The sequence below is a fragment of the Nuphar pumila genome, unplaced genomic scaffold (assembly GCF_984573655.1).
Source record: "Nuphar pumila unplaced genomic scaffold, dmNupPumi1.hap1.1 HAP1_SCAFFOLD_138, whole genome shotgun sequence".
Lineage (NCBI taxonomy): Eukaryota > Viridiplantae > Streptophyta > Magnoliopsida > Nymphaeales > Nymphaeaceae > Nuphar > Nuphar pumila.
Genome location: NW_028323185.1, coordinates 84,906 through 94,074, shown reverse-complemented (window position 1 = coordinate 94,074; position 9,169 = coordinate 84,906). Strand labels below are relative to the sequence as shown.

General features: G+C 51.4%; 1 protein-coding gene across 1 annotated transcript; it reads left to right on the top strand.

Annotated features, from left to right (window-relative positions):
• The first annotated feature begins 8,536 nt into the window (after positions 1 to 8,536).
• LOC149811074 (chromatin-associated protein SWI6-like) lies at positions 8,537 to 8,956 on the top strand. Its single transcript, XM_089994034.1, has one exon. It carries the CDS (start codon positions 8,537 to 8,539, stop codon positions 8,954 to 8,956), a length of 420 nt encoding a protein of 139 aa, XP_089850160.1.
• Positions 8,957 to 9,169: the final 213 nt, after the last annotated feature.

The window sequence follows — 9,169 nt, the reverse complement described above, 5'->3', positions numbered from 1 at the left end:
TTGTTCACACAAGCACCCGAAGATCAGCTGGAGAAACAATGTGGACGATTGTTTCTCCAGCAACTCCCGCATTTTCTTCAACAAAGCAGCAGGAGCACAAACCCCAATGAATAGACAGGGATATCATACTGTGGTTATTGAGACTGAGGCGGAAGCTCCTTGGTCACTGACACGCTGAAGATGCGGTCACCAGGGCAGTAAAGGTTTGCCGGATGGTGTAAATTGCGGGATTAAATGCCTGGAACTGCATGATTGTGAGGGATCAGTATGGGCCCAATCTGGCCAAGCACTGAGGGATTCATTCTCAAGTGGTGCTTGGAGTTGCCAATTCCCATGCGCATGTGGCTGTTCGAACTACCAGTTGAGGTAGCGAATCGCTTCCACTGGTCAGATGTATTGAAGTTTAATCTTCTCCATCAGTGGCAGCGGCGTAGAAGGACGTATCATCATTATGCAAGCTGACTTGATTTGATGATGTCTATTTGGCGATGATAGGAATGTGGATGGCGCTGATGTTGGTTTATGACCAACAGGTGAGGCCGATTCGGACATCCTAGCCAACGGCGAGAGATGTAGGTGGGCAGCATCAACAAACTCAAATTGGTGAGGATTGCTCCAGGTGGTGGGAGCTGCATTGTATCTCCTTGGGAATGCACAGGTGGGAACGCATCAGAGTAATGCAAGGCGGAGTAATTTTTGGGTTCAGATGCCTGCAAATACATGGATTTTGGGACAGGAAAGCAGGTCGAGCCCTTTCTGCTGAAACAACTGCAACGCATGCCCCTTCGTACCTGTGTACCTCAACACAGGCACCCAATGCTTCCTCGATGTTCTTTTGAACTGCAATCTTTGTCACTGCAACAAACACAACGTACATGAAGATGGCAATGCGAGGGATCAGTTCTACTCGCTCAAGGTGAGTCCCAAAAAGGAGAGACAGTGCCAATGTTGTGACAGTTGTGTCACTTAGGATTAGTACATATGCTCTACGAAATTACCTGATCCGAATGACAGCTTCAGACTATCAGATGTTGTTTGCAACTCTATTCTTTGTGGGTTTGCAGGCGCGCTCATTGCGTAGCCTCTGTTGGGCATCGTTCCGGGGCAGGATGCCAAAGCTGCTGGGGGGAATGCAACAGGGACGTTTGTGGATGACCTGATGGATGGCATGGCCGCCTAGTGCGCGGTGAGCACGACTTGATGTTCATACTTTACCCCTGTCTGAAGGTTGTATGTATGGGTAGTCTTCTATACAGAAGCGTGGTTTTCTTGCATGACATTGGAGAAGTTCAGCCCGCACTGGTGCTTGCTCATGATCATAGACCAATGCATAGCTATCAGGCACTGGCTATCAGGCACTAGTACTAGCTGCCTACGTAGGTATACATGGAGAGTGCACGCACGTGTGGTCGCCATTTCAGTTGTTCCGTGCGTTCCCTGGGCTATAGGACATCCTGCAGTGGAGTACTGCAACTCGCGAACTCAATGCCTCGTTCTTTCAACCATGTCGACACGACCGAGGCAATTCTCGCAGCTATTCTCGCTGGCTCCAGTCGGGTTACCTAAAGCTTGGGCCCCTTGAAATGGCACGCATCTGTGGAACGTTACGTAAGTCGGGTTAAAGTTCAAACTATTGTCAAGCATCGCTGGCCGAAGTGTCGAAGAGCGGGCAAACGCCCGGTTGGTTACACCACCATCCCCGTGGTTGCACGGCAAGGCCGCGACTGCGACTCTATTCAGCGCACACAATAAGAGCACACAGGCGTCAAATCATGGATTAGGTATGCGTTAGTAATTGGGCATCGCAATTTCATGCATAAATTGGTGAGTCTTGAGGTTATCGACGTCTTGCTTGTGGTAATTGTGGTAATTTCATAGACCTGGGCCACCTGCCACAACGCTACCTGTAACTTTCACGCCTGAGTGATGATATAAGAACACATTGACGCATGTTTGGCGTCGTGTGCTAGAATTCCTGCCTCAAATTCGGCCTCTTATGTACCATGCCTTGGTGATATGAGCATGACGCGTGTCAGGGTGCAGCACAAGGTCGTTGCGTCCTGCCACTGCGACCCATGGCCACATCCCACCAAACACAGTGGAGGTATGATCCGTTGAAATGCCTTCAGGTTGCCCACTGATACTATGTGCATGGCGGTCCGGTCAACAGACATGAAACACTGTTGAAGTTTGGCTACACTTGCACCACGTCCATTCTCAGCAGTGCATTTCATAGGAATTGTTGTAATCCAAGCTTGCCTTTGCTTTCAGGGTGCCAGGATCTTGAGGATGAGAAGACATGGAAGCAAGCACAGATCGGTGCACGTACCTGAAGTCCACGGCACAGCCCTCGATTTGGCCGCTGACAACACAGTGTATCGCCTTGACACTGGCTATCTTGACCCTCCTGTCCGCAACACCAAGCCACTGCAACCACCCTCACTCCATCATCCTTACTGGAGCCTGGCATGCCGCAGGCCCTCTCCAACATGAGAGAGAGGATAGTGATGGAAACGACAACAGCGCGATAAAACATGCCCACCCACTTTGGAAGCCTTCACAAGTGGGTATGGTGTCCTGTTCACTTGGACATGATTTATTGGTCATAAACTATTCATACACTGTTGGCCCTGATCCATCGTCCCGGCCCTGACGAGTTAAGAGGGCTGGTACAGTGCACATAGCTGCAATTACAGGTGCATACACTGACATCGTGGGTGCCTGCTGCCATGCTGTGGCATCCCATGACCAAAGAATCGCAGAGCGACCGAGGACGATGCGCTTGCAATTTGCATCAGTGCTAAAACACCATACTAGCTATTGCGGAGATGGGTCACTCAGAAGATTGGATGCATTGTACATGGGGCCCGAGTGCTGTGGGATGTGCTCATGTACGCGCTGGATGAAAAATGATGATGATAATTTGGATGTGTTTACCCTGGCGACAACAGAGAGTGCTGGGGACGACGTTATCAACGATGGATTTGTCACCAATGCGTCACAGGAACTCAGCATTGGCCTATGCAGGGGCAATGCTATCATGTAACGGAGCTCTCCTCAAGTTTTAGCTCACGCGAGCGGCCGCGCGTGTATGACAGGCTTGCTTGTTTCAATCGCTGAGGTTCAATGAGCTGTATCACTTCGAATGTGCTGTCTTTGTTGGTTATGAATATTTCCTGCCATTATCTATGTGATGTAATGATGAGTTGGATGTATTTACCTGGTGGCTTGTTGACTACTTCATGCCATAAGCTATGTGATGTAATGATGTTTCTTTTCATATCGCTGCGACATGGGTTACCTTCAGGCCACTATGGCTAAACGCGGCTTGGGCATGCAGAGCTGGCAGGCAGCCGTCGACCACGAGGAGGCATTCTAGCAAATAAGAGGCCCCCCCCCCACCTGCAAAGCTGAGGGTGGACCTAGTGATATCCCACTATCAAGAGTCCATGGGCTGAGTACGTTCCGTGCTGGACATGCTACACGACGAAGGCATGGACACCTAAGTCTATCTCTACGAAAAAGGCAATGCCCCCACAACACGCCTGCCGAGGAGCACCACCGTGCGTTTGCCGAATGTTGGCCGAGAGGCTTACACATACCTATACCACATGAGCACTGCGAGTTCGTATGGCAACCGCCAGGCCGACGTGACGGTTTACTTGCAAGCCGAGCCCCACTTTGTTGGTGTGACGCATGCTGTGTTTGTGCGAAACATCGTCTGGCAGGCGTTGCGGCATGGTTTGAGCATCAACGTGAACAACAAGCGCTGGAGGCGCATGATTCCTGCTCTCAGGGCTGATTACGGCTTCAGGGCGCCACAGGGAGCAGTGCTGAGCGAGCGGTCAAATGTCACGCTCGGCGAATGGTTTGACAGCGTGTGTGCCCCGCCCCTACAGTACGCGTTCCCTCGAGGTGGCACCACGGTTGCGTTTTACGTTGGCGCGAACTTTGCTGTGCACTCGTCGCTGAAGGTTCCGGCAACCATCGTGGATGCCAGCCTCTTGGAGCTGCAAGCCAGCAATGCTCCTGAAGTTGCGCACTACTTGGAGCGGACGTGGTTCCTCATGTTTTGGCGCGTGCGGGAAATGCTCTTTCAGAGCACATGGAAAGATGACATTCAAATCCGTTTGAGCTCGATCAAACAAACGAGGATGGAACGTTTAGATTCAGGAAGACCACGCGTGCAGCGTGAAGCACACTGATCTCTTCTTTGATTCGCATGTTGATTTGAGTTCCTGGCGTGCATGAGCTCATATCATATGTCACAGAAAGGTGAGTGATTACCCCCAGTTTGGCAATCTCATTATGGCATCAAATCTGACCATGACAAATCGTAGTGCTCGTTCCATAACGGGAATAGGCCACTGTCAGCCATTAGAAAAACCGAATTTGGTGCAAAGTTTTGGCTCAAAAGTTGATTAAATGCAGACTATGCAACAGTATTGCATGCATGGACTGGCTCTAGGTGTCTGCAAGGCGACCTGTGGTGCACTTTCTGGGGTTCTATCTCTCCAGCGATAGAATCTAGCGCCTTTCCAAGGATTCCATGTCTACTCTTCCAGTGATCACAGCCAGATACACTCAGGCTGTGCTTCCCATGGTTACATTGTTCCCATGTAACGACATCATCAACAACACACTTCACATGTGCTTGAGAAGCGGTGTTACAGTGAATGATCAGAGTAGAGAGGATCGCAAGGTGGCTCTCGCACAATTCCATGGCTTCTCCTCGACTTCCTACCCTGTCTTGATCATGGAATACACCGCCGTTTACAGTTGTGCCAGTCGTCCAGGCTTATTCTGGTGTGAAGCTTTTTGCACGGATTTGGTTGTTTTTTGCACCACAACCACAATAACTAGCAGGTCTGAACCCGTCAAGTGGGAGGGGGGTGAGATTGTGGCTCCGTGTGCCGTCAAGCGTGCTCGTCTTGCACATGCCAATGTGATTAGCAACTTTTGCAATAAGCGATGTCTTTGGGCAAACAGGGTTCTTGGTGGGGTTAGGATGTTTCAGATGGATTGGTTTTAGTGCTTCCATGGGTTCCACTTTGCATTGGGGGCTGAAAACTGCTTACAAATGAACGAGGGCACTGTCAATGTCAGTAGAAAACGGAGGGCCTACGAAGCTTTCAGCGTCATCTCTAAAGCAAGATTTGTGGTTACCTGATACTGTGCTCTGAGTTCACAGTGAAAGAAAATAGATGGGTTGAATTTCAGCCACTCCTGCTCCTCTTTCAAGCCACGCGCTTTGCGCTTGACTGCTCTTGCACAATCGCTATGGTCGAAGATGAGACTCTTGACACTTATCATTCGTTGCACCGTATCACTCTTGACTGCCCTCACAATATAGCCACACAAGTGGTTGTAGCATGATGTTGCAGCACACTATTAGCTGGTTGCCGACAGCGCCAATGGCTACGGCGATGCCGAACAAACAGTGCTTCGTCAGAATGGGGTCTGGCCCCCATTTCCTCCCCAGATAATCATGCATTTTTTTGGATACAGATCCACAAAGCAGACTACCTGGCAAAGCTCTGCGATCCAACGGCAGGCGTAAAGTCTTGCATGTTACGGCGATACTCGGCTACTCTGAGGTGCGGCTATCTGGTTATCTGGTTGCGTGTGTTGTTGTTGTGCACGTTGGTCAGAGTGTAACCCAGCCATAAACCAACTACGACTTGATCTGGCCCACGATCTGGAACAGGCCTTCAGGGAATATAGCAGTCTGGCGCCAGCATGTTGTTTAGATGTGTTCTTTCTATTCCCTGATGGCCAACTGGGTTTAGTCCCGGCCGTTCCCTGCCATCGTGATTCATTCAACGCATACGGGTTGTCTATTGTCAGAGACGGCCCCTACATTTTGGTGACCGTGCCAAGAGCTGCCCAAACCTTGCTCGAAGTTCTTCTCATCACAGCATTCGTTTTGTTGCCGTCGTTACTGGAGGGTGTTGGGACAAGAAGTGGTGGGACGGCCGCACAGGTGCCAGTTCGCAACACCAACTCTCATCATCCAGGTTCCAAGCGTGGACGGGGGAAGTGACGCAAAGACGCAACAGCACCTCTAGCGAGTACCGTGATGTCCGAAATGTGATCAGGCGTGAGACCAGCCGGCAACTCACGGGGAGGCGGCGGCAAAACCGGCGACCATGGAGGGGGAGGAGGCAGGTCTGGCATATGCTCATCATGTGACTCAGGCGCCGAAGGCCGAGACTGAGTTCCCCTCTTTCGTGACAGATAGCGGCTGCGGTAGCCTGGAGCCGTCTGCAGTGTGCATCTGTAATGCACAACCGCATCGTATGAGGCAATAGACGTATCCCCGACACTAGGAGAGAGCCGCAAATGCGGAGCCCGGCTGATGGGATCTGCAGGGTTGTGCTTGCCAGGCACGTGCTTCAGAGCAGAACGAAAACGTTGCAAGAACAGAACCCATCTTGTCTGTTTCCTGCTGCAGTCAGGCTGAGCGCAGATCCACACCAAGGGTTGATGATCAGTAAAGAGCTCAGTGGTCGCAATTTCCAAGTAGTAACGCCATGTTTCAAAGATGGACACCAAGGCATAGAGTTCCTGCATAGAGTTCTTGGACCACCACGGAGCAGGAAATCCAGCGCGACCTCTGAGCTCTGTACTGATCATGGACCCTTGGTGTGGATCTGCACTCAGCCTGACTTGAGAAGTAAGCAGACGAGATGGGTTCTGCTCTTGCAACGTTTTCATTTTGCACTCATGCACGTGCCCGGCAAGCACAGCCCTGCAGATGCCATCAGCCAGGCTCCGCATTTGCGGCTCGTTCCTAGTGCTGGGGATACGGCTTTTGCCTCTTACGATGCAGTTGTGCATATCATATGCACACTTCAGACGGCTCCAGGCCATCGCAGCCGCTGTCTGTCACGAAAGAGGGGAACTCAGACTCGGCATTCGGCGCCTGAGTCACATGATGAGCGTATGTCAGACCTGCCTCCTCCCCCTCCATGGTCGCCGATTTTGCCGCCGCCTCCCCGTGAGTTGCCGGCTGGTCTGACACCTGATCACATTTCCGACATCAGGGCACTTGCTAGAGGCGGTGTTGCGTTTTTTCCGCGTACATTGCGTCAGACCTTGCCTGTTCACGGGTCCAGTTCATGCTATAACTTAGACGCCTCGGAAGTTGAGGGGGCATCAACAGGTTTGCCTGTGGTTGACTAGGATGCATTGCTTGTCAATCAAGATGAGCGTGCGGGGCGGAAGTGCTTGCTCATGGGCAATTTTTTGGCAGTAGTCAGACGAGGGTGTCACGCTGATCCGGAATTTGCAAAACTTGATGCTAGAACTAACAATTGAGGACTGACTAGAGTGCAGAGCATTGGTTCAAGGAAAATGCTTTGGCTCTTCCTGACCATAAGTAAGCACGTCCGCCTTGCTGCGATAACTCAGATGCATGACGCTCCTTGTGCCTGACAAGTGGGTCGCCATCGGATGCTACTTGCCCTTAGAGCGGCTTACTGATGGCCGACGTTTGACCGCGATGTCCGCGAGTACGAAGTAACATGTGAGCAGCGTCAGCGCAACAAGGTGCGCCATTCGGTCAAAGGAGAGTTTTCTTGCCCCTCTCCCGGTCCCAGACAAGCCGTTCCAGACGATTGGTGTGGGCTTCATTACAAACTTGCCGGTTACTCCTCGTGGTTATAACGCCATCGCGGTTGTCGTGTGACCCTTTTCTAAGCTAAGTCATTTCATGCCCTGCTGGATGAGCACTTCGGCCATCGATTTTGTTTAGGAAACATTTCTGGCGGCTACACGGCGCCCCATGCCTGTTGTCAGTGATCATGGCGGTCAGTTTGTCAGCAGCAACTTCTGACAATCTCTTACTTTTCAGCACGGGGTTAGTACTAAGCTTACATCTGCCCATCAACCCTCCACAGACAGTCAGGTGGAACGCACAAACAGGGTGCTGGAGGAGAAGTTGCGGTCGTATGTTAGTCATCTTCATACGGATTGGGATGAATGGGTAGGCTGTGCAGAGGTTGCGGCAAACCAGGCTCATGCAGCCGCTCACGGCACTGGTCCATTTTCGCTGGTTTACCATCACGATCCTTTCACGCCTCTGGATCTGGATCTTGTTAGGAATTTGCCGATTGCTGCACATGACAACAGGCTGAATCCCACAGTCCCTTTTCTCAAGACAAAGGATGGCAAAGCCTACTGTCACTCTTGGATTACATGGTACACGACGGCAAAGTAACCTTGTTGCAGGCCACTAAGGATCGCATGTGTGCAATGGCGAACCAGAAATGTGTGTACAGGGGCTTTCAAGTCGGTGATCTTGTCATGCTCAACTCGAAGATGTATCAGTTGAAGCAGCCGACTCCCAGCAGGAAGTTTGTGTGTCTCTTCGTTGGTCCATTCACAGTCTTAAAGCAGATTGGTAAATGCGCGTATCTTTTGGACCTGGATAAGGCCACAAAGGTACATCCGGTCATACATGTCAGCAAGTAATGGCCGTTTCGTCAGGCGCTCTGCATAACAAAGGACCCCCCCTATTCAGTTTGAGGGACACATGCATTACGAAGTCTTTGACATACTCGCTCAGCGCGGTACATCAGACAAGCCTCAGTACTTGGTGCAATGGCGTGGGAGTTCAAAATTGTACAACACTTGGGAGCCGACTGACAAGCTTGGTTCATGCAGGGAGACGCTCGCCCGATTTAACCAGCGAAGGGACACGGCGCGGTTAGTTCGCAAGGATTGCTACACGGTGAGACTCGGCTCGGCACGGGACAAGTTCCACTGGCAGCACAATAAAGAGGTTGGTCAATCATGGACTGACAGGATTTGGATGGCCAAACAAGAGTCAATAGGATTAGTTGGCCGGTCGAGGGCCGATGGCTTGAGGAAGAGGGACGCCTCGAGGAATCCCCCATCCACTCGTTGTAGCGGGACGCTCGACGTTTGGAGCCTACGTACAGACTGGCGATAGCGCCCGGAGCGGATCCCAGTGTAGGTATTGGGTACCCGCTGTGTCCTAAATCCCGTGGCGGTGGGCAAATAGTTGTACTTGTGCGCCCTGTTTGGGTGCCACATTCAAGCGAGGTGCAGCGTGATGACGCGTGCACATGTGAATTGCTCTCTGTATATTACAAGCGACAGGGCCGGCAAATCTAGGTAAGGCTACCGAAAGACGAACAAAAGA

Coding starts and splice junctions, on each gene's coding strand:
- LOC149811074 (XM_089994034.1), top strand. CDS start 8,537: ATGCATTACGAAGTCTTTGACATACTCGCTCAGCGCGGTACATCAGAC.